The 25,098-nt window shown below is 37.9% G+C and overlaps 2 protein-coding genes across 3 annotated transcripts; both read right to left on the reverse strand.

Moving 5' to 3' along the window:
• Nucleotides 1-5,735: 5,735 nt before the first annotated feature.
• Nucleotides 5,736-18,029, reverse strand: ubxn7 (UBX domain protein 7). Its single transcript, XM_037682266.1, has 11 exons — nucleotides 17,924-18,029; nucleotides 14,114-14,267; nucleotides 13,885-13,949; nucleotides 13,726-13,791; nucleotides 13,469-13,581; nucleotides 12,553-12,699; nucleotides 10,457-10,547; nucleotides 8,891-9,021; nucleotides 8,231-8,732; nucleotides 6,075-6,154; nucleotides 5,736-5,941 (listed from the first exon to the last, which is right to left on the reverse strand). The coding sequence occupies exons 1-11, from the start codon at nucleotides 17,991-17,993 to the stop codon at nucleotides 5,780-5,782; spliced, it is 1,581 nt and encodes a 526-aa protein (XP_037538194.1). The 5' UTR covers nucleotides 17,994-18,029; the 3' UTR covers nucleotides 5,736-5,779.
• A 648-nt stretch (nucleotides 18,030-18,677) lies between these two features.
• Nucleotides 18,678-24,663, reverse strand: ppp1r7 (protein phosphatase 1, regulatory (inhibitor) subunit 7). 2 transcript variants are annotated; one of them, XM_037682239.1, is made up of 10 exons: nucleotides 24,562-24,663; nucleotides 23,267-23,359; nucleotides 22,984-23,039; nucleotides 22,691-22,756; nucleotides 22,398-22,528; nucleotides 22,137-22,299; nucleotides 21,872-21,988; nucleotides 21,682-21,786; nucleotides 21,473-21,559; nucleotides 18,678-20,749 (listed from the first exon to the last, which is right to left on the reverse strand). In XM_037682239.1, the coding sequence occupies exons 1-10, from the start codon at nucleotides 24,599-24,601 to the stop codon at nucleotides 20,573-20,575; spliced, it is 1,035 nt and encodes a 344-aa protein (XP_037538167.1). In that variant the 5' UTR covers nucleotides 24,602-24,663; the 3' UTR covers nucleotides 18,678-20,572. The 2 variants fall into 2 exon arrangements, with proteins under 2 accessions (XP_037538167.1, XP_037538166.1); XM_037682238.1 differs by having other exon boundaries at nucleotides 23,267-23,362.
• Nucleotides 24,664-25,098: the final 435 nt, after the last annotated feature.

The following is a 25,098-nucleotide window of genomic DNA, read 5'->3' on the forward strand; positions in this document are numbered from 1 at the left end:
CTAAAATACAATTGGGCTTTTCTTTTTTAATTATATTTATTTTTAAACTAATATTAATTTCCATTTTTGACCCGTTTGGAGTCTTCCAACAGAGTTAAGTCAGGTCCTCTGAACAGTTTCTTTCTGTTGAAATGTTTTGTCCAAAAGACTTCATCAGTCCGAGGAGCCACAACAAACTTAAAAGCACCTTCACATAGTGGGGTCAACCAGTTTGCTAGTGCTAAGATGGTTTCTGGAGTCCACCCTCTCCCCCCTCAACTCATCTGAGGCAGCCATAGCTAAAGTGGTTCCAAGCATGAAAGTTCATGATCGGTAATCCAGGTATTCTCAGACGAGTTGGTGGGGGAGAAGGTGGACTCCAGAAACTATCATAGCACCATCAAACTGGTTGACCCACTGAAGGTGCTAGAGATGCTTGTGGCTTCTCGGACTGATGAAGTGTTTTGGATGCAAGATGAAACATTTCAACAAAAAGAAACCGTCCAGAGGACCTGACTTAATTTTGTTGGATTTTTTTTTAACCTGGATTATTGAGCATTTGATGTTTGGAGTCTTCTTTGGTCTTTGTGAAGAACCTGAGATATTTTACAACACATATTCTCTATATTAAACTATTTTCAGTAGTTCCAAACAAATGGATGGACTATTCAATACAGGTGCTGGTCATAAAATTAGAATATCATGAAAAAGTTGATTTATTTCAGTAATTCCATTCAAAAAGTGAAACTTGTATATTATATTCATTCATTACACGCAGAGTGGTGTATTTCAAATGCTTTTATTTTAATGTTGATGATTATAACTAACAACTAATGAAAACACCAAATTCAGTATCTCAGAAAATCAGAATATTGTGAAAAGGTTCAATACTGAAGACACCTGGTGCCACACTCTAATCAGTTAATTAACTCAAAATACCTGCAAAGGTCTTTAAATGGTCTCAGTCTAGTTCTGTAGACTACACAATCATGGGGAAGACTGCTGACTTGACAGTTGTCCTAAAGACGACCACTGACACCTTGCACAAGAAGGGCAAGACACAAAAGGTCATTGCTAAAAAGGCTGGCTGTCCACAGAGCTCTGTGTCCAAGAACATTAATAGAGAGGTGAAGGGAAGGAAACAATGTGGTAGAAAAAAGTGTACAAGCAACAGTGGTAACCACACCCTGGAGAGGATTGTGAAACAAAACCCATTCCAAACTGTGGGGGAGATTCACAGAGTGGACTGCAGCTGGAGTCAGTGCTTCAAGAACCACCACGCACAGACATATGCAAGACATGGGTTTCAGCTGTCGCATTCCTTGTGTCGAGCCACTCTTGAACAAGAGACAGCGTCAGCAGCGTCTCGCCTGGGACTGCTGCTGAGTGGTCCAAACTTATGTTCTCTGATAAAAGAAAATGTTGCATTTCTTTTGGAAATCAAGGTCCCAGAGTCTGGAGGAAGAGAGGAGAGGCACAGAATCCATGTTGCTTGAGGTCCAGTGTCAAGTTTCCACAGTCAGTGATGGTTTGGGGTGCCCTGTCATCTGCTGGTGTTGGTCCACTGTGTTTTCTGAGGTCCAAGGTCGACACAGCCACCAGGAAGTTTTAGACACTTCATGCTTCCTGCTGCTGACCAACTTTATGGAAATGCTGATTTCATTTTCCAACAGGACTTGGCACCTGCACACAGTGCCAAAGTTACCAGTGCCTGGTTGAAGGACCATGGTATACCTGTTCTTAATTGGCCAACAAACTCGCCTGACCTTATTGTGAAGAGGAAGATGTGATACACCAGACCCAACAATTCAGAAGAGCTGAAGGCCACTATCAGAGCAACCTGGGCTCTTATAAAACCTGTGCAGTGCCACAGACTGATCAACTCCATGCCACACTGCATTGCTCATGCCACACAGACATCAGTCTGTGTGTCATGAATGAATATAATATACAACTTTCACTTTTTCAATGGAATTACTGAAATAAACTTTTTCATGATATTCTGATTTTATGACCAGCACCTGTATGTCACAAAATCCCAAACAACCCTTTTTAAAACACCGTGATCTCCACTTTACCATACCACTTTATTTATAAAGCACTTAAAACAGCGACAAGGCCAACCAAACTCCTATTGGAAGTCTGAGTCTGCTCCTCAGATAAATAATGTCAACTTACTTTTTATATACTCCATATGAATGTTTCTGTTCAGTGCCCTGAGATGACTTCTGTTGTGACTTGGCTCTATATAAATAAACTAAATTGAACTGGAAGTCTGACCCAAGCAGCTTTTTTTTCTGTCATGAAAGCAACTCAGGGATATTTGTCCTTGTATTAGAAATACCACTCTACAGGTACCTCATTGATCAACAAAAGACCTATCATTTTTTTATTTTTATGTGTCTGTATTTATGGGTGACACAACAACTTGTTTTGATATGAAAAGGGATTAGTCTCAGATAAATAAAACCTTTACTGTGAAAAAAGGATCCATTTAGTGCTTCAGAAAAGTGAGTTAGAAAAACTTGTGCAATTCGTGAGCACCTATGGTGTAAAATGATAACTAGAGTTGATAATATGTAGCTTGTTCAAATATTCCTTCAATATTGTGTCAGAGCACTTTATCTGAAGTATCCAAAAATGAACAAATTAAAAAAGAGAAAGACTGCTGAACGCCGAACAAATCTAATAAATAAATTAATGAATAAGACAACCACAAACGATTTGAGGTTAAACATGGAAAAAGAAATTGGGTTGGTAAATACACACACATTGAACTTTTTAAAACAACTATTTTTCCTCAGAAAATAAATGCAACGTTGGCTTAGACAGTAGAAAAACATGCATCTTTATAATTTATTTTTCCACATTAATTTTTGGCACATTACCACCACCAGCTGTCCATTTGTTAAACTGTGAGGAACAGCTACTGGATGAAGAAAGGCATGGTAAGCTCACAGCTTTGCATAAATGGAAATAAAGATGACAAAATATACTTAGTTATGAACAAATGTTTTACATTGATTGTTTTTTTTTATCATTTCCTTAAGCACATTGTTGTAGTTGGTGTTATAGTTCATTGTAATGAAATCTCTTAGATTGTACTGTATGTTCTTTTTTGTTTGGTTTGAGTGGATTTAAATGTTTTCCATTCAAAAACCAGAAACAATTTAAAACATTAATTACAAGAGGTAGCTGCTTTATGCATATGATGTGGTTCTGTTGGCATCTTCAGGTCTTCAGCGTGCACTGGGGTGGTTCGCAGCTGAGAGTCAGCTCCTCAGAGATCACGATTCTCAACTGTAAACGAGTGGAATGCTCCGAGGTTCAGGAAAGCAGGAGATGATTGACGGATCAGGGCCTCGTCCTCAGTAATGGATGGTGTTGCTTCAGTCGGTCGTGGTGAAGAGTTGAGTCAAAAGGCATAGCTCTGGATCTACTGGTCTGTGTACGTTCCAACCTTCACCTGTGATCACGAGGTTTGGATCAAGTCAGAAAGAACGAGATCCCGGATCCGAGTGACCAAAATGTGCTTCTTCTGTAGGGTGGCCGGACTCGGTCTTAAAGATAGGGTGAGGACAGGATGAATTTTCAACGTATACCGACAAGTTGCTGATAAGTTAGAGCAAGTCATGCACAAGTTCACACACATTACATACACAATACTCAGTTGACACACATTGTTAACCAACTTGGCTATTGTGCAACGTCTGTGTAACTTATTTCTAACATATCAGACGTTTCAACAACGTAGATTATTGTCAATGCACTGTAGCTGACGGCCCTAGCTGCCACCCCAGATGCTACTGAGGCATCAGAGCCAGCACAAGAGCAAAATTGCCCATCAGTGTCTGAATGGTGGTCAGATGCAAATGAGGGTGAGAATGGGTGTGAAGGTGATGAGAGTGAAGTTTGATTGGGTCGACCATGGACCCTTGCTGCAACTTCCTTGATCAGATTTGTTTGATTTCTTCCGTGGCATGTTGATCAATGCAAAATGAATGACTGGGGATGCAGAGTGCAAAGAGCTGCCCTTTTTTTAAAAATCTCTGATGCCACGTGATCGTTGCAAGACGCTCCAAAATGCTATATATAAGTTTGACATAAGTTATACTAACATTGCACAAGTTATGCATAAGTTACTCATATGCAACTCGTTAGCAATATGGTAATGTTGACATCCAACAGAGGCTTCCAGTTGTTGCTTTTTATCCATCTTCAGTATGTCAGTATGTAAGACAAACTTTTCATACGGCGACATAAGTTGTCTAATAGCGTGAGAGGGACTTAGATATGGGGGTGGGGGCTGTCAGTCAGGGGGAGCTCGGAGTAGTCGCTGCTTTTTCACATCGACGAGTCAGTTGAGATGGTTTGAGTTTCGGATTAGAATGGACTCCTCCTTTACGGGTTTTTCCAGCATGTCCCACTGGGCAGGAGCCCCAAAGCTGTCTTGTTTTGTTGGGACTCATTTTCTGTACCCGTTTCATCCTGGGTGGGTCACTAATCCATCACAAACCAACCAACATAAGAGACACAAGGCCATTCATGCTCGTCACCTGCAGTCAAATTCAGTCCCATTTTAAGATTTGAACTGTGGGAGGACCCTAGAGAAAACCCACTCATGCACCATCACTCTTCAACCAAATTATATGGGTTTGTGCGACTATAATAAAATGATGGTAGTTTTTTTTGAATGCTTACAGAAAACTGTATCTTATACAACTCTTTCAACACTTGTTCTTACTTCACTGAGCTACACCACTGAAAAACAGTACACACTTTTAACTTCTTGTTTTTGTGAGAAAAAAAAACCCAAAACTAATCTACCGGTAATAAAAATTTAATCAGAGTGATACAGATTGGTGAATCGGTCAATTAATAATAACCTTTTTGTTTCTGGTATTAAAAATAATTGTTTCATAGCACAACTTTAATTCTTTTAAACTTAAAATCCACCTTTTTCTTAAGATTTGTCTGTATTTGTTAAAATAATTGTTCTGTTTGGGTTTCTCTCCTGCTGCCTCTGCAAAATGATAATTAGCGGCAGAAGATGGAGACAAAAGAGCAAGCAGCTTTTGAGTTTTTGGTGGTTATATTTCAACATCAGCATATTTTCTTGGCAGCATATAAAAAAAAAAAGAAAACAATGACTACAACTAAACGAGTCCGTCTAATCTGTGTCTGTACAGTGCAGGTCCAACCACCTACCATTTATTTCTTTCTGTAATAAAAAAAGTTACATTTTTATTGTTGAATTGCTATTTTTGGATCTTTTTTGTTCACACTCCTAACAGTTGAAACAGACACAGGAAAAAAAAACCTCCCTTTAGGTTTTCCATGTACAGAAATAAAAACAAAAAAGATATAGAAAATAAACTCTGATATTTAACGTCTTTTCAGGGAGGCATAAGTATTTTTTTGTACAAGTCTTTTGTGGCCCTACGTCAATAAGTGAGGCTTTCTTCAACAGAAATGCGTGTCCTGATTTTCAAAAAAGCGAGCTGGAACAAGTTACATACTACTATAGAGAAAAAAAAAAAAAAAGTAAAAATAACTAAAAAAAAAAGTGCTGACATCTGTTACACCTTACTGGCCAAATTGTATAGCACTACAAAGGGATTAGGCTGTCAGTGAAGACGTCAGTATCGAGACTAGTGGAGTAGCAGTGAAAGTCGTCCATTTATCAACGCCTGTCCTGCCAAAAACACCAGACTTAATTCCAAAGCCTGTTATCATCGGCCCAAAACGTTGGCGAGAGTGAGGTCTACCAGAGATATGAAGAAGCTGAAAGTGAATGTTACTAGTTCCTCTCCTGCACAAATACAGTTTCCTGTGGACAAAGCCCCGCTTCTTGCAGTGTGATGTCATAGTCCAAGTGGGCAAGCTTCCTCCTGGGAAAGTTGGTGACGAGTTCGAAGCGTTCGTTGGGGTAACCCTTGGACTGGACGTGTCTGACCAGAGCCTTGAAGGAAGACAGCAGTCATATTATAGGGCAGGCATGTGGGGCTTTAAGTGCAATAAAACTAATTTAATCACTCGATATAAAAAGCTGTGCTGGGATTTTAGACAAAATGTGAAAAATTGAGTATACTCACCAATAGTTTTGCTTTTGAAGACAACGAAATCTGTTCTCTCTGCCCATCTGGATAACGGAGCATCAACCTCGCTTTGGGGCCTTTATCAAATCCATAAAAATAAAAAATATATATAAATATTAAATTTATCACCAGACAAGCCAGAACATACAGGTGAGATTTATTTCCCCTATACTCTTTTAACCCTGTAAGAGCTTTGAAAAAGTGAGTGCCTTCGTAACATCTTCACCTGGAATACTTGACAGCTACATAAGGTGGTGTTAGCCACAAACACACACAAGAAAGCAAGTCTCTCTATCATGTGCATCTTTTGGAGTTTTATTTGTTTTTTATAAGACACTTAAACTAGCTCCTTTGTAAACAATGTTTGCTTCCAGGTGAAAAAGATCTACTGACTGTTTAGCTGCATCCGTCTATGGTGACACACAGAGGCAATTAGTCGCTGCAGTCACATCTTCTAAACTGTGAATGTTAGGAGGGCTAAGTACAGCGTGCTTTAAGACTCTTCTTAAAACACCCCCGTCCTCTTAGTTACTTTTTTTGTTTGTTTGTTTGATAAACAGACAAATTTTAGTACAAAGTGAAATGAAGCTAAAATTAAGAGAGAAACCTAATCTGGCTGTGCATGCCTTCAAGGTGACAAAAACAGACAAAAGGTTGTCTAACTCCTTGTTTGGAAGATTTTGTGGTTGAAGAATGCACTGCAGTTCAGAGAAGAATCTCAGGTTGGGATTTTAATGCAGAAACTTTTGAATGCTCAGCTGGTCTTGATGCTCCGCCACAACCTAAGCAGAGAGTTCCCTGCAGTTACAGCCTCACATAGACTTAAGGTCGTTTTTAATTTGGTCTAAATATCTAATTAGAATCCGGATGGATGCTAAAAGTCACTCGACTCCAACAAAAGCGTTATTTGAATTTTATGATACTGATTGCCTTCACAGTAAAACTGATACCTCCTGGCTTTAAATTGGGTCAGTCAGAACAGTTCACAACAACAAGAAAGGTGAAATGGCTCCGCATCTGATTCGTTAGGCTGTTCAAGATGAACTTTGGAAGTGTCAGACTGATAATTTGCTAACTGGTTTAGTGATATCAGAACTATCAAACTGCTGAATCTACAAGTTCAACTTGTGAAGTGAAGCTACATTCACGCTGCAGAGCTTAAAGCTCAATCTCTATTTTTTGGCTGAGTTTGGATTTCTGATTGTGATTATATTGTAAATTAAATGTGCCCTCCATAAGACTCCAGTGTTAAGAGTTTATTGCCCTAAAGAGACACACATGGGCAGAAGAAAATGTAACGTGCACACAGCACTCTGTGTTTATGAAAGTAAACGTGTCTTGAAGCTGTTGTGAAATCAGAGCCATTAAAATTGTCTGCCACGGTTGTTTATGTTCAGTTTACATTTGATCTTGTCGTTTCCTGCCTACTCGAGTAGAATTGCACATTTTGAACAGGAATGACGTATTGAAGAGGAGAAAAACTCAAGTATTGGTCCCAACACGTTAGTGTAGATAAATCAGACCCAAACCTTGGTATCATATGTTGCAGTACATTCTCAATAATCCAGACATTGTAAATCTAAAGTTTTAAAAAGACAACGCATCAGGATTTCCATTCTTTAGTTGAAGACAATTCCCTTCTCATTTGTGGGAGCTCCAAGCTTTAAATTCATGACATTGGAATCGATAATACCAATATTTGAATCGATCCACACACTTTTACTTCAATGATGTAAAAGGCTAAAGAAATGTGACATGACCGTTCAAACTGAGGTCACACATCATCAGATATGAATCCATTTTAGTTCCACATATGAAAACTGAGCCAGTATATATATATATATATATATATATATATATATATATATATGTGTGTGTGTGTGTACACACACACTTATATATATATATATATATATGTGTGTGTACACACACTTTTTTCATGTTATTTTTTTGATCAGACCATAATTTGATTTATAACTTTTAGACCGTCATAAAAATATAAAATATTTCCTGCAGTGTGAACAGTGTTTTTCTGTCTTAAGATCACAAAAACACAAACGACATTCTTCAACCCCATCAAGCTGTCTTAAAACAATTTGAATTGTTAAATGAGCTTATTCTGCAAGAAGCAGACAGGTTTGTATTTGTCGTACCGTTGTCATCAGGACAGTCCACGTCACAGGTTGTGGTGCTGATGCTTGAGGTTCCAGCACTTCTGCTTTGTGAGGTGCAGCGGTTCCCCCCAGAGTCTGCATCTGGTTGAGAATGATGAGAACTAGCAGACGAGGGCTCCAGGTGGTTTTTTTTGCTCTCCTCTTTCTTGTGACTGTGATTGTTTTCTTTGTACGGAGACTTTCTATGGGAAGAAGTGGAACTGTCTGGATGTAGGCGCTGCGGGGCTACAGTGGCTGAGGGCGCCTGCGTCTGTTTGCTGGCTGAACTTTTTTCTTCGTGCCGTGCCGGTGTTTCGCTGTCTGAGCCATCAACAGAGATGGGTCCCTCGCTGTCAGAAAACGGCTCTGCATCGGATTCGTCCTCTGATCGGGGGGAGTCAGGGGCGTCAGGGACATTTGCAGACTCATAGTGGGTCTCCTGTAGGGAGGCTCGGATTGCCGCCTCCAGCTGGCTGTCTTCGCTGGCATCAATAAGACTCTCCTAAAACAGTAAACACAGTCAGCAGCTGCAGAAGGTAAAACACGAAGCGGCACAAAATGTTTTGCTGTTTGACACCTACACTTTGTATCACAGCCACTACAATGTATTAATTCTGATGATTGTGTGAACATTTTCTAAAGACAGGATCTTAAACTCACCGAGCGAGCTCGTTTGGCTGGGGGCGCTTGGCAGGATGGCCCATCGAGCTGCCCATGCTCTGCCAGGAAGCTGGACGCTTGCTCCAGGAATGATGCCACGTCCAGCTGATTCCACTCCACCATTTTTTGGCCTGGATTTAAGAGGTTTGAAACAGCACAGATCAATGAAAACAGTTCATATTTAAAAAGTAAATAAGTAAGCATAAGGTGTTAACAAGGTAGGACTGCGATTGTCTTGTTCAAGCCTGCAGTCTGGACCAGTAAGAGACTCAACCTGCTCTCTCCACAGCTAACTAGCTTTGACTGAAGTTTTCACGTTATCATTTGTTTACCATTTGAAATATTTGTGTCATTGTTTGCGATTTGTAAATAGATTTATGATTCTGCGCCAATGCAAGCCACCTTTTGTAAATAGTGAGCACTAATTTCAGGAGGAAGGGAAAGAGGCTCTTTTTGTTTGAACACCAGTTTCTTTGTCAGGAGTTAGGTTAGGGAATTTGTCTTTTGTTTCATTATTCTCTGGTAGGCGGTGAAGTCTACAAAACTAGTAACATGTTTGATCTGTTGGTCTTTGTGGAAGTGAGGAGACGCTCATAATCTTACGACCCACGGTTTGCCTGGGACTAGGAATGTGTTTGATACAGAGACGGCAATTTCAAAAGTAGATCTTAGTCCAGAAAAGTTTGGGCACCACTGTTATAGAGCTTAGTGTTGTTATGAACTATTTTAAAGATAACAATGTTCAGTCAGGTCATCTGGATGGTTGCTTTTGTTGCTGAGATGTTTCGGCCTTCATCCGAAGGACTTCTTCAGTCTGAGGAGCCCACCAAACCATCTTATCACCAACAAACTGTTTTTTTCCACTCTGGGAGTGAGCTGTTTGTGGGATTCAGTTTGGTTTGGCGGCTCCTCAGACTGAAGAAGTCCTTCGGATGAAGAACGAAACGTCTCAGCAACAAAAGAAACCTTCCAGATGACCTGACTGAACATTGCTGGATTTTTATACTTGGATTGATGAGCATGAGCTTTGGTATTTTAAAGATAGCTGTATATTTTTGCATAAATATATTTTGAATTTAAGATTAAAATGGTCATCTTTTGACAAAAGTTTTCAAACAGCTTTCACACTTTAATAAAAGTGTGAGGATTTAAAGTATCCCCGTAAATCAGAATAAACTTTATCAGAATCAGAATAAACTTTATTGGCATTGCACCGAGATACAACGCGAATATGTACGTACAGTCGTCTGAAGATGGGCGGAGTGCACGAAGCTGCGGCTATAAATAATTAGTGCGGCCTTCTTATTCTTATTCAGAATAATATTTTGCTTAGATAAGAAACAAAAAACTAACAAAACTAACAAATGTAACAGCTTCAATGCTAATGCCAGAATCAAATGTTTTCATATTGCATGTTCATAATCAGCTAAAGTTAACCAAAGTTAAACAACTAAAAAAAGATAATGAAATACGATCTCCAAAAAGTAAAAAAAAAAGAATAAAATTACAAAACAAAAAAAGGAACAATTAAAAAAATGAAAGCAATTGTTTAGCTACACTTCTCACCTGTGCGTGGATCAAGGATGGAAATATAAGGAAACTTGTTCAACTTATAGAACTGGATGTACCTTTGTCCTTCTTCACTATCATGGTATACCTGCCAGGAGAGAAGCTCAGCGGTAATGCACAGAATATAAAAAGAAACGTGACGTAACATAGAAACATGAATGTGAACACCAAAACAGGGACTTTCAGTGTAAACATTTCCTTTTTTATATTTACAGCAACAAAAATAAAATAAGTTGGCTGGACCCAGTGGTAATATTTTTAACCCAGTTGCTGTGTTTTCACAGCAGAAACCAAAGAGAGTCAAAGTTCTTGAAGCTCTTACTTATTTATTTATTTCTTTTAACTTCAGGGTGCTCACATGAATGCACATTCAGAAGCTTTTTAAAATGTAATGTTAACATGGGAAAGAACTGGCTCTCAATAACCCTGCCCACAAATGAACACTAAAGCTATTTAGAACAAAGTGGGGGAAAAATTGGGCTGGACTTTTTTTTGTGAAACTGCTGTTTACACATGAACGTCACAGAAAGATTTATTCTTTAGAAGATGTGTTCTCTGAACCTACAAGAAGGAAGGTGTGCAGGAGGGTCTGCTTATACCATCGAGTATTCAGGCTACGAGGCCAAAAAATGATGTGGAAACTGCTGGGTTTTATTTCTCAACATCTTCAGAATAGAAACAATGACTGTTTCGATTGTTTATGTCAATGCCAATTGTAAACACAATAGTGATGCACAAGTAGAAAAAAAATAGTTTGGCAAATGAAGTGTGAAAAAGCAACTGTTCATTCACTCTTGCAAGAAATACTCTGGGAGATTTGCTACTACCGGTACATACTATTACTTACTTACATGATATTGTCAACTAATCTGCATACATTTTAAGAGAGGGATTGGTGGAAAATGTCTTAAAAAAAACCCTGACACTGTGGATATTTGCATGCCCATATGAAACCCTTCACTAGAAAACATGAGAAATGACTGCAGTCTGCTGAAAAAACTGCAGTGTCAACAGAGCAATAATTATCCTTATGAACAATGAAGCAGAGCAAGGAGACATTATATAAAGATATATCAAGCCCACATACACTGGAGAAATACATTTGTCCATGGTGTATTTTCTTTTACTTGCTCTGGATCAGTTTTGGAGTGACGTTGTAAGGATTTAAAGGAGGTTCTAGTGCTGACAATGTGTGAAATGGGCTTTCGTCTTTACTAGAGCCTGACCGATATGGCAGTAGGGGCCTGTATAGGCGGTTGGAGACATATTGGTATTGGTAATAATTATTATGATGTGCCGATATAAACACTTTTAATTTTCATCCCTAAAATGATGGGAACTAGCCGTGCCCTTACTTGCAAAGAGCATAATTGTACAATGTACCCAGCAGAGGGCGCATGCGGACTACTTTCAAGTTATGGCCATGCTGCACACTTGACTCAGCACAACCTAAGTAGGGAACAACTACCGGTAAATACAGTGCAGCGTATTTTTCTGAAGCGAGCATGGTAAATTTATTGTAACTGATCTATAAAAATGAAAACAAATCAACAATAAATTCTCTTCAATCCTCCAACCTGCTCGTCATTAGCTATGTGCCACTCAAGTTAGCAAGCTAATGTTTAGATAGCCTAGCATAGGCTATCGCCTTGTAAAACTTTATCCAGAACAATAAATCTAACAGAGAGGTAAATATATATATCAGTATTAGTAACTTTATCTTTGTCGTCCTTAATGAAATGTACTGTTTGTCTGAAATCTTTACTTCTCTACAAAGAAAAAAAAAACGTTTTTGCGGTCAATACTAATTAGGCCTTCAATATACGTGACTGACTGTTTAAACAATGAACAGGGAAGGGCATTTCTTTGTTTAATTTATATTTTTGTAACACACTTGATAACTTTATGGTAAATAGGTTTAAAAGTAGCTGCTTATTTAAGATTCTTGGGGGTGGACAAAGCTAAAAAAATTTCAGTCTATATATTGGTTATTGGCATAAGCCTTTCCCTCCCAACACTGGTATCGACGATAGCCAAAATGTCCATATCGGTTGGGCTGTTTGTGCTGCTCACTAAATGAAAAAGTACCACACCTGCCAGAATATGAAGTGTTCTCGGATGATGTTCTTCACTGCGTCGTTACTCCACACGTCCCTGTTAAGACACTGGCACGCGAAGTCCTGAACATTTTGGATGTTGATCATAAGCCACTTGTTTTCAAGCTGTCCACAGTCCTTTGCCTACAAAAGCAACAACACACAAACACAAAAATGACATAATAAAAATACACAAGTTGTATCTAGTATTTTTACAATACAATGACATCAATTACTAAGCAAAAAATACAAATGTATAAAAGTAACAAGAAACATCATAAATAATCATAAAAAAAAAAAAACACCTCATGATCTAATGCTACAGGGTTGGAGTTACACCTTATATGGGAAAAATATTTTTAAGGTTACTTATTGTAAAGAAATATGACTTAATTTTATGCTTTATTTGACAACCCTATCCTGATTTTAAAAATGGTGTTGCTGCAGAGAAATGTATAATAATCAGTAAACCTTCCCAGTTTCAACGTGTAGCATGGGAACCTTCATGTTGTAGCAAATTAAACACAAGGCTTCCATTACAACAAATCATAACTCACTATGTAGCTGTTTTTTTATATATATCATTTTCTTCCATTTATTTTTTCAATTTATATGCTGTCTTTTATGATTGTCTAGTGATGTCTACTGTTGTCATCATTCTTTGTTAAAAACAGGTCTCTCTTGTAAATGTGTCCTTGAGGATCAATGAGACTAACCGGTATAAATAAAGGCTGAATGAAAAACTTGGCTTCTTTTTCATTTTATAGGCCAATAAGTACAATGTTCAGATGCATAGAGCTTGAACATTTGTATCTGGTTAGTGATCTACACATGCACCGTCTAAACATTTGCTGAAAGTTCCCTCAAAGTGTATAAAGATGTGGTGTCAAGTGTCCCGAGTGTGACTTCCCACCGTTTCAAAGCTGCCTTTGTGCATGAGTTCAATGGGAGGACGGAAAAGGTCTGCCAGGGTGCTGAGTTTCTTATCCACTGTTCCTCCGTTACGCAGCTCCTGTTCCTGGCGGACTTTTGAAGAAAATATTCTTAGTATTTATGGCAATCCAAAACAAAAGAAAATCTGAATTTTTTTTTTATTATTAAAATGCATTAAACTATATAGTGTTCTCTACCACTCATATATTTTAAGCAAATGAACTTGAAAAGACTCACTTGTTTCTGTTTGAAAGTCTCTGAAGCCATCAAATATTGATCGAGCAGGTCGTCTTCGCTTTGGCACTGAATAGACGACAGAAAAATTCAAAGACACTTGTGATTTCAAAGGGAGATGGTGAGAACTTGTTTGGATAAAGTGAAATTACATTAGAATACCTCCGAACGGTGGTTCTGGCTCCACCAGTATGTCCTGCTTCTGGGGAATGGGTGCTCGCACTTCACTGACATACAAGACAATAAATTACATATTATAAACAGAACAGAATCAAAGTAATGTGTTATCACCTTTCGCCAACATACAGCAATGAAAATGTCTTGAGTTTGTGATATGAGAACTCAACAAGGTCAGTTTAAGTCTGAGATAAGCTTATGAAGATGAGCTCACTCTGTGGGGGGAGCTCTGCTGCTCGATGCTGCTGAACTGGAGCTGGTGCTGGGCTCCTCTGCCATCCCACCTCCATCCAGAAACATGGTCACTGCCATCTCCAGGTTATTGTTACACGCTTCAAGCATGTGTTTTCCTACACTCTCTGTAGCCCCTAGAAGAGAAATGGGAACAGAAAAAATTATATTGTGATTTTTTTTATTTATTAAGAAACTGTTTATGGATATTCAACTAATTTATACTATTACTGATGGTGTGACAACTTTAAACCTATCAAATTACCAATAACTGAGCAACGCTGTATCTGCTCTAAAATGTAGCAATAATGACGTGGACTTGAAACTTAGACCTATAAACATTTGTTCTCTACAATTAATACTGATCAGTGTAAGAGCAAAAACATTATTTTAATAAAACAGTTTTAATCTCTAAAACCAAAGGCTTCAGTAGATGGTTAATGCTCTAAAACTGTTTTACAAGGCAGCTGTCAGTTTCAAATGATGAGGTTTTAGCGCAGTTACATATCCATCTTATAATCCAACTAATGCCAAACCAATGTGGTATGTATCTACTCACATTTATGTTTTAAATTAAGATATAATGACCTTTCACACTGGGAAAAAAAAAGTCAAAAATAAACCTTTATGTACTGACCAATATTTGTTGAAATTGTAAACTTAAATACTGTAAAAATTAATTGAAATAGGGGTGCACCGATTGCAGTATTCTGGCCAATCACAATCACCGATCACCGATTTCTAAAAAGTCTGACCCGTCACCTGCCGATTCTGATTTTGTTTTAAAGCGACACTGTCAGGTGTTATAAGGTCACAATGCACCTTAAATTTTCCAATATTATTTTATTGGAAAACATACCTTTAAACAATATCCTAGAAACAATACAAACTTGTTTGAACTGGCCATGAGGTAGTGCTCTGAAATATAAATGAAGTTCAGACAATTGTTGTTAAAACTAAAAAAATCGGTAAAATTGGTTTTTCATGCAGGGCAGCACGGTGGCGCAACTGGTAGAGCTGCTGCCTCTCAGCGAGCAGGTCCCTGGTTCAAACCCCGGTCCAGGGGCCTTCTGGGTGGAGTTTGCATGTTCTCTCCGTGCATGCGTGGGTTTTCTCCGGGTACTCCAGTTTCCTCCCACAGACCAAAAACATGCATGTTAGGCTGATTGGTAACTCTAAAATTGCCCCTAGGTGTGAGTGAGTGAATGGTTGTTTGTCTTGTTTGTCTCTGTGTGTCCCTGTGATGGACTTGCGACCCGTCCAGGGTGTACCCCGCCCCTCGCACAGTGATTGCTGGACATGGGCACCAGCGACCCCCGTGACCCAAAATGGAATAAGCGGGTAAAGAAAATGGATGGATGGTTTTTCATGCAAGTATTGGCCGATTTCCCAAAGTTAAGGAAGTTGGGGCCAAATCGGCCGGCCGATTTATCGGTGCACCCCTAGAAATGACAGTATATCTAAACTAGTGGCACGGTGGCTTGGTTGGTAGAGCTGTTGTGTCTCAACGAGAAGGTTGGTGGTTCAAATCCCGGCCTGGGACCTCTCTGGGTGGAGTTTGCATGTTCTCTCCGTCCATGCGCAAGCTTTCTCCGGGTACTCCAGTTTCCTCCCACAGACCAAAAACATGCATATTAGGCTGATTGGTAACTCTAAATTGTCCCTAGGTGAGAATGAGAGAGTGAATGGTTGTTTGTCTCGTTTGTCTCCCTGCATCCCTGCGGTGGAATTGCGAGCTGTCCAGGGCGTCCCCCACCTCTCACACAGTGATAGCTGGATATGGTCACAAGTGACCCCGAGACCCAAAACAGGAAGAAGCAGGTAAAAAATAATGGATGGATATACCGGTATCTAAACTAGGCCTGTTGCAACTGGTCCGCTCTTGTTCATCATACCATCAGCACCCTCTTCTTCTGCTAAGCTTCAGAACTTCTTGGTATTTATCTCCAGTTGCTACAAACAAAATATGAGAATTAAAAGGCTAAAGTTTAATCATCTAGACCAGGGGTCAAACTCACTTACAAAAGGGGTCAAAATTAAAACCTTTTTCAAACTAAGGGCCAATTTCAGAATCTACATTAACTCAAATCAGATACCAAACATCTTTTCTTGGTCACAGTTTCCTCACCAAGAGTTTGATTGGTCTCATTTGATGTTCTCTGTTGTGCTTTCGACATCATAATCAAAGATTACTGAAAAAAAATTCAAGAGATACATTTCACATATCATCTTGGGGGCCAGATAAGATATCAACAAGGGCCACATTTGGCCCCCGGGTCTTGAGTTTGACACGTGTGATCTAGACTTAACTGCAAAGCACTGCCTCAAAGCATCGCTGTGTACAAGCGCTAATTCTGTGTGGACAAATAAATGGAGAGCTCAATAACGCAGACTTGTACAAAATGTGGAACTCATAATCTGAAATAGTTTAAAGTGTTATTGAAAAGATGGGAACATAAATATTTGCAGTTGCCCTAATCATCGTGAAAGGGAAAAAACTCTGAGGGCTTTCTGTGGGTCAAATTATGGTTAATGGCTCTTATATAACTGTATTCTTAAGCAGCACTTTCTTGAAAAGTATCTTTTGTCATCTTCAGCAGCAGTGTTGCTACTTTAACAGGCAAAATGTAGCAAATCATGTCTGTTTATGAGTTAAAATCCTGAAGCCACAAGTTTGTGACATCAATGTGAGCAACCTATTTGTTAATTAACCATTTTATGCCAGTAGTCAAACTAAGTATCAGTAATATAGACATTCTAAAGTTCATTACTTAGTTATGCACATTTACTTTTTTTTTTCATTTCTTGTGAAAATTGTATACTTGTGTCCATAATTTTACTTTTAGTTCATTGTGTATGGAGTGCCAAATCTGTAACAGCTTAAACACTGTACTGAAACAGGTTAAATGTTGTAAAGTGCCTAAAAATCCTGATAAAATCAAGCCAGTTTAAAAGTTTTTAGGGTCGACCCAGCATCATCTGTTGTAATGGCTTGGCTGTACCATTCAAATAGAACCTCAAACGTAACAAATCCTGATCTCTCTCTGACCGTAAAAGCACGAAAATATATTAAAAGTGAGAAAACAACACAATTGTGAAGCTTTAGTTCTTTTTCAAAGAGTTTAAAAAAATCCTGCAGCCAGAACGATCTTTCCTGTCTGTACTGCGCATGACCGTTTCACTTTTCCGAGTAGTCCTGGAGCCTCTGAGCCGAGTCTGCTCTCCTCCTCCGGTTAAAAAAGTTTAAATTAAACCAATGACCGGCGTGTCAAAGCGCTTACAAACTATTCACCACCTCTGTGCCGGTTTTTAAATCAGAAACATCTATTCATACGTGAATCGTGTCAAAGTGACAGCGAAGATGAGAGTAAGCCGACATGAGGCTGGTGATGAAGAAAGGGAATGAACAACCGACGTCCATTCCAACTGCCAGAAAACAAGCTGACCAAAATGAGCAAAAAAAAAAACCTATTCGAGACTAACATAAATTAGGTTTATTGTAAATATTACGATAGAAATTAAACACATTTCGCATAGTATGGGAAACATGATTCAAATTTGATTGATTTACGATCCATATTTAGAGCATTTCATCGGAGTTCAGAGGGAAAAAAGACAGCCTATGCTTATACCTTCTGCAAAGCATTCACAGCGTATGAGAAGAACAAGACTAAAGCTCCCATTTTCTTTCTCTGCGCACTAAGTACGTAAGTTTGGGGGCAACGGATGTATTCGTGTACGAATACCCAAATCAACTTAATATTTAAAAAGCCAAATAAAAAATTATTTTTACCTGTTATTGCTGTAAATTGTTGTATTAACCCATTCACCACCGGAGTTGAGGTGTCTCCGAGCGCCGCCATCTTACCGCCTCAAACAACAACATAAAAGTGGCGCATGCGCTACGTCTTTTTTTTTTTTTTTTCCGCCACCGTCTGGCGCGGGGAAACAATGCATTATGGGTAATGTAGTATTAAGAATTCCTCTCTAACTGCTTTAACAGAATACCTCATTAGATATTTCTTTCAAATGTTACAGTTGCATACCTTTTTCATTAATAACTTTGTCCACGGGTAAACAAAACCCACAACTTAATATTAATAAATACATTTTGTTCAATAAAACTACAAAACCAATGTGATACCACATCAACAAAGTTCATGCTCAATCATCCAGGTACCAAATCCAATAATTCTCAGTTGGGTATAAAAAAGAAACTGTCCAGATAACCCAACTGAGAATTATTGGATATACCACATCCCATTTAATTCTGAGATTTAAGTTTTTCATTCAACCTTTATTTAGACAGGTTAATCTCATTGAGCCTATTGTGAACCAATTAAATGCTTTTTTGCAATTTGCATATTTATCACCCCTATGAAGAATTTACTTTCTGAAAAACAAACCAAAAAGTTACAACCCACAGATAACAGATAAGTTGTAAAAGTATTATTTTGCAGTCTACTGCACAAATCAGATTAGTTTCAAAAGGCATTACTGTCACATGAACTGAAATAAATGCAACTACACAGACGTGATTTTTCATTAGTGTCGCTTTATTGTTATTTGCATAATACATTCAGTTTAAAAACAGCATCAAAGAAGTCCAAAACCCTGAAGACTCAGTTCTGACAGGAGCTGAAAGCAGTTTGTGTAAACCAACCAACCAAGTTTTGTTCTCATAATTTTGATTTATTTTTTCAAATGCAAATTTGTTGTGCTGCCAGGCATAAATGGCAGAAAATCACTTTACAAAGGAAGGGTGATAATGGTAAAGACTTTCTACATTATGAGTTGTCTAGTCTGTATTTACAAATGGGGGGACTTCCAATTCCAGCTGGCTGACAGTATAAATGTACATTCATATCAATAATGCACACCATCTCTGCTTATAGTCTTCCATAGGCTTGTCACTGTTTAGGGTCACAGCTGGCTCAAAAAACAGGTAATTTTTAAATGATCAGCAAGTCTTGATTTGTATTACTTTACTTTAAAATGAGATATTTACTATATAAAATGCCCATTAAAAAAAAAAAAAATACAAACCAATTTTTATGTCACTTTCTTGTCTTAACAAATTGAGATGAATATGACAAAATGTTACCCAACTGATAGAAGAAGAAAAAGGATGCACTAAGTTTGGACCTATTTTTCTGGATTTTTGTTGTGTACTTATGTAATTTAATCTCTATGGAAGGCATCGTAATGCATCACTTTTCAGCTGTAACAATGACATGCAAACTTCAGCCTGATTATTAGAAGACTACTAGGATGTTTTATCTGGTTAGAGGTTATTAATTCACAGTTTGATCTAAGCATTTCTACCACTTTTTATTAAAAATCACGTGTAAATAACCAACTCTACTCACTAAATGTTAAATTTGGGTTTGTAAATACAGAAATGGGATTTTTCTTTTGTTTTTTTGCATCAAAATGTAGATGATTAAACATTGTTTTAAAGCAGCCCAGCCATTAAAATGCAAATTTATTTCTAATACAAACTACATTTTATTGTTAGCTTTTTTGGGTTGGTGGAAAAAAACGAGTCATCAGATTGTGTTTAGGATTTAAAAAACTTGTGGCATCACTGATTACATACCCATCTTTATAAACAAATTTTATTTTAGAGATCACTGAAATAACTATTGAAGTTGTAAAAGACTAGGACAAGGAACAGACAAGGCGGCTGGACACAAAAACATGTCCTTTTGTAGAGACATCAGGTTTACTTAAATGATACATTTGTTAATAATGTTTTCCTAAAAAGACATATTTCTGCAGGTAGCACTGTTGAGCTGCTTTAAACCAGCATGGTGTCAATATGTCGTCTTAAGGCTTCATTTTAGATGTTCTGCTTCGATGTTTGGTACCTGGGTTAGGATCATTTTGGAGTGTATTGATATCGTATGAAAAATAAATCAGAACTTAGATTCTATCTTTAACATTTCCCTTTGCAGTTCACCTTAAAGTGATCTTTAAACATCATGTAACATGTGAACAGCATCAAACAAAAATCCCCTGAACTAGTTATAATGCCACACCTTTTCACTAATATGACACCTGCACAACTTTAAATATTTGTTTGATAAGAACGGTTCCTAATTTTGCTGATGGGGCCCTTTACCTGTATCCCACATGCAAAATAATAATAATTCAAAATAAAATAAAACAAAAGTGCGAAGGAAAAATGAGGAAATGAGCGTAGGGTAGGTTTTCACAGTTCCACCTTAATAAATAAAAGCTTCCACACAACAGCATAAATCAAGGTTTCAATGAGTGCATACATGCATACATGTATGATGAGTGAACAGTGGGTGACTTCTGTGCTGGAATGTATTTTGTGTATAGTGTGACAACTGATGTGTCGAGGCCGATGTGTCTGTGTGGGCAGGGAGGTGAGATGAAACACTGAGAGGCTGGCAGGCGGATCATATGCTGCAGTTTAAAAGCGGATAAAGGTAGCGTCAATCTGACGTACACTGGGCAACGCCAGCATGATCTTTCTCCGATACTGAGGGTCTTTTTGCAGCGGGTTTCTTTCCAGATAGACCGTCTCCAGAGACTTTGCATTCTTCAGCTCGTCAAGATCCGACCAGTTGTCGAGCTGATTATCGTTCATCTGAAGGAAGAATAAAAGACAACAGTCATCAAGGATGGAAAATAAATAAATGGAGCATGGCATTCACAATGTTTTTCACTGCCCACTCCATGTTTGCTGTGCGTTTTCAATCAGTTTTCAGGTTTTAAAATGCATTTTCAAGGGGATACTGGGTCCTATTACATTTAAGAGCATTGTGCAAGTGATGGTTGTAAACTGGAGTCAGAACCGTTTCACCTGAATTATCTTTATGATCAATCGATAATTGTAATGAATCAACTGGATTGTGATTTTGAACTGGATACATTCAATGAAAAGCTTTCGACCACAGAAACAGTGACATTTTCATATGTTCTCTTTGCTTCCTCCATTTTATTTGGGCTGGGAAAATCAAGGGCTTTACAGATGCTTAAACTTTTTTTTAAAGTAACATTAAAATATTTATATGGATGATACAGACCACTGTTTTGATAAAGACCGGTTCAATTTCACACTTCTGTTTAATTTACGCAGGATAAGTGTGTGGTCACAACTATTGTGATAGGTATGTTTTTTTTTAAATACAGACAAATAAATTAAATGGAGACAGGAGGATGCCCTCTAAAATACAAAAACCATGTTCCTCCAGTTTAAAAGCACCTTGTTGTTAAGTTTTACGAGGTCCCATCCAGTCTTACTATCTGCCTATGACAAACTGCTCTATCATTAAAAAATAATTTGGTTCAACTTCAAAATAATCCATACCCAGAACTCCTGCAGCTCTGTCAGATGGCTGATGTTTTCAATTTTCTTTACTCGATTGGCAGCGATGTCCAGTGTTGTAAGTTTTTTCTGTGGGAAAGACAAACAAATAAATAAATCAATGTTTGGAAGTCCAGAACAAACTCTGTTGTTCTACGTTTGCAAAGCTGAACAGTTTGACATCCAGTCCTTTCAGGAGTTTCACCACTCACATTGTTTTCCAGGCCCTCTATGACCTCAATGCCATTGTGGCTCAAATAGAGCTCTTTCAGGCTGAGAAGGTTCTGAAGTCCCTCAATTTTGGTAATCCGGTTACTCTACAATACATGTAAAATATCAACCATATCATCATAGACATGTTCGAATTTCTGTAGGCAGTAAAAAGAACGTGTGTGAAAATACCTGAATGCTTAAAACAGTCAGATTGTGTAAATTGTCCAGATTTTGAAGCTTTGTTATTTTATTGGTGCCAAGGAACAAACTTTGCAAAGATGAAAGACCGTCTAGGTTCTCAATGACCTGCAAACACAACAAAACAGCACAAATGAAACTTCTTAAAAGTAAAAGCAAAACGACTTCCTAAATGTTACTCTGTACACATTTCAAATTGTTTCATAAAAGTTCAAATTTAAAAATCCCACAGCAGCAGAGACACTTTATGGCTCACCCTGATGCGATTAGAGCCCAGCTCCAGCATCTCGAGATCTTTCAGGTGATCCACATTGGAAATGGTGCCAATTTTGTTGTGAAGCAAAAAAAGTTTCTTCAGCCGAGTCAACTCCTCCAAGTTCTCCGCTTTCCGCAAAACGTTAAAGGAAACGTCGAGCAGCCTGTAGGTCCATTGTAACAAATAGAATTTTATTTAAAATCCACTTAATGAACAAAAAAATGTGGGTTCTTGTTAGGACAATCTTTATTTCAGACTTACTCTAACTCTTTGAGGTTGTTCAAGTTCTCCAGCTTGCGGATTTGATTGTCATAGAGGTCTAGTTCCTGGAGAGAGCTCAAGCTGTCAAGGTTTTCTATCTTTTTGATGAGGTTCTGTCGTAAGGAGAGGGTCTATATACAGAGAGAAAAACAGAAAGATTAAAAGTGTTATTTTTATACTTTAAGACTGTTTATAGACTGCTAAAAGCCAGCTGAAGATGTTTTTATAGCTATATAAATTACACATTAAAATATCAATTGTTCCATTTTTACTTGGGCGACACAGTTACTTACTTTAGCCTTCTGTAGCACCTCCAGTCCTTCAATTTTTCCAATGCGACAATGAACAAGATCAACATCCTAAAAAAAACACCCCACAATTTAAAATGACATAATGACCCTTGTCAAAAATTTAAAAGCTAGAATATTTTGGTTATTCAAAATTCAGCATGTTGAATTTCACATTCTCATACAAAAGTAAATTGTGTTCTTTTATATCCAAAATATCTTTAAAAAGTATTTGTGTTAATTAAATTAAAAAATAAATAAATAAAGTGAGATGAAAATACATTAATAGGTTTTCTTACCTCTTCCTCTGGGTCCAAGGTTATGGTGTCCATGTCAACAGGTGATTCTTCTTTAACTTTAATAAGAGTTAAAAAAAAAAGTTTGAGGAAAACTTAAAGGTACAAATGTGTTGATAAGATTAACATGAACAAGTGAAAAAAAAACAGTATAGTGCAAAGAAGTCTCAAAAAGACCAGTTACTATTTGGTACACTTTTGCTTATTGATGTCAACCCGACTCATAAAATCCACGTTTTTTTAATATGGGTGTCTTGGAGCGGAAGATGTGTTGACATAAGATTACTTGTGGCAGTGGGCTGATTGGGATCCACCTCGCCATTGATGCTCTTCCTCCTGGTGTCATCATCACCAGACTCCTCAGACTCTCCCCTTCGGTCTACTGCAAACATTGGAAAAAAAAAAAAAAATTATATATATATATATATATATATATATATATATAGTGCTATAAAGGCATAGAGCTTCAGTCAGATTTCAGATAATAACTAAGTAACATGAAACAAGTAATTCATGTAAACAAACATTTAAAGTTATTTTGATCAATACTCCTCAGAGATTTTCTGAAGCAAATAAAGAAACTAGAAAGTTCCTGGCAAAACTTTGACAGGGACTGCCAATGATGACAAATGCCTACGTTTTGATATATAATACGTATGTGTATTTTAAAAGATGTGGTGGTAGGGAATTTGTTTGATGACATACTGAGTTTTGTTTAGAGACCTCTTGACTCTAGGTCATGTGACCTTATTGGGGCAGTTAGAAGCTGTTATGTCAATAATTTTCAATAAGAAAAATGGCGTATTTGTTTGCAAACTATGTCGTTATGGTAACTTGTAATGCCAATAGTAATACACATTCGATGCCAAGCCTGCTGCCTCGTCTCCAATGAGGGGTGCCTAAAAAACCTTGTCAATCAATCAATCACTGACTAAGCAGTCAGAAATGCTGAATGGAGCTTTGAGCCTCAGACAGGCTGTCTGAGGGTAACTTAGGCCTTAAATAAGTCGTGATTGTACATGTTTTGCTGCTTTTCTGCACTTTGCAACATGCACAGGTCGAACAAACTTGCTTAAACATCCACACTACGGCAGGCAGACTTATAAACCTTTCTCCTGACTAGTAAACATCACGTCCCAGATATATTTCCAGTCTTATCAGTTAGCAAAGTTAAGACAAGTTAACCTATATTTGTTTTGCACACAACGTCGCTAACATGCTAGTAGCCTAGCTGTTTGGGCTACAGTTAACAGGCTAACCAACTACTTTTGAACATGTTAAATGCAAAGACGACGACCATGATACACAAAGTTCTGTTTCTAACAACGTAGTAAGTACAGCACAGCAAAGACGGCTAAAAACTACAGAGTGATCAGACGTTAAATATATGGCGCTAGCTAGCTAACGTCTTGTTGATAGCTTATCAGCTAACAAGCCCAGGATGAAGGTCTGCTTAGTAACAGGGACACAAGTCACCGAAGCTGCTTATTTGAGCGCTGGTAATCTTTTATAAACGGGTACAACTTGCTCAGCCCCATACAGTCATTTCACGAAAGCTTCTTTGGCCGTTTTTGCGCTCACCTTCCATTTCTTGAAGCTCTCCTGCAGACAGAGAAGCCATGTTTCCTGTAAACACTCCTGACAACCGCTCGACCAATCCGCTGGAAGCGCGTGCTGACTTCAGACATCAGGGGGCGCTGCTGCTCTACACAAATAATTATGCCACTGAAAATAAACAAAAGAGCTGCTGAACCACACAGTAGCTGCTGAGCAAAACCAATCTTTTGGATTCATAGTACATGTATTTATTTATATTAATGGTATTTATAGACCTCAGCTTCCTCACACTGTAAAATCTTGTGTTTTTAAGCATATGTTTAAGAGGAAAATGTCTGTTTTCAAATGTCTAGTTAGAACACATTTGTTCTATTATTATTACTTTATTTTATCCTAATTTAAGTGTTCTTCAAACTTTTCTAGTAAAACTACGGTTGATTTTATGTTGTTTACAAATATTGTCTTCTCTAACAAAATAGATTAGTTGTCAAGTTAAATCCGGTGCCTCACAGAGTGATAAATATTAACACTCTTAGATAAAATCATTCTTCTCTGGCTCCT

Source organism: Nematolebias whitei, chromosome 9 (assembly GCF_014905685.2).
Source record: "Nematolebias whitei isolate Nwh7 chromosome 9, NemWhi1, whole genome shotgun sequence".
NCBI classification, from domain to species: domain Eukaryota; kingdom Metazoa; phylum Chordata; class Actinopteri; order Cyprinodontiformes; family Rivulidae; genus Nematolebias; species Nematolebias whitei.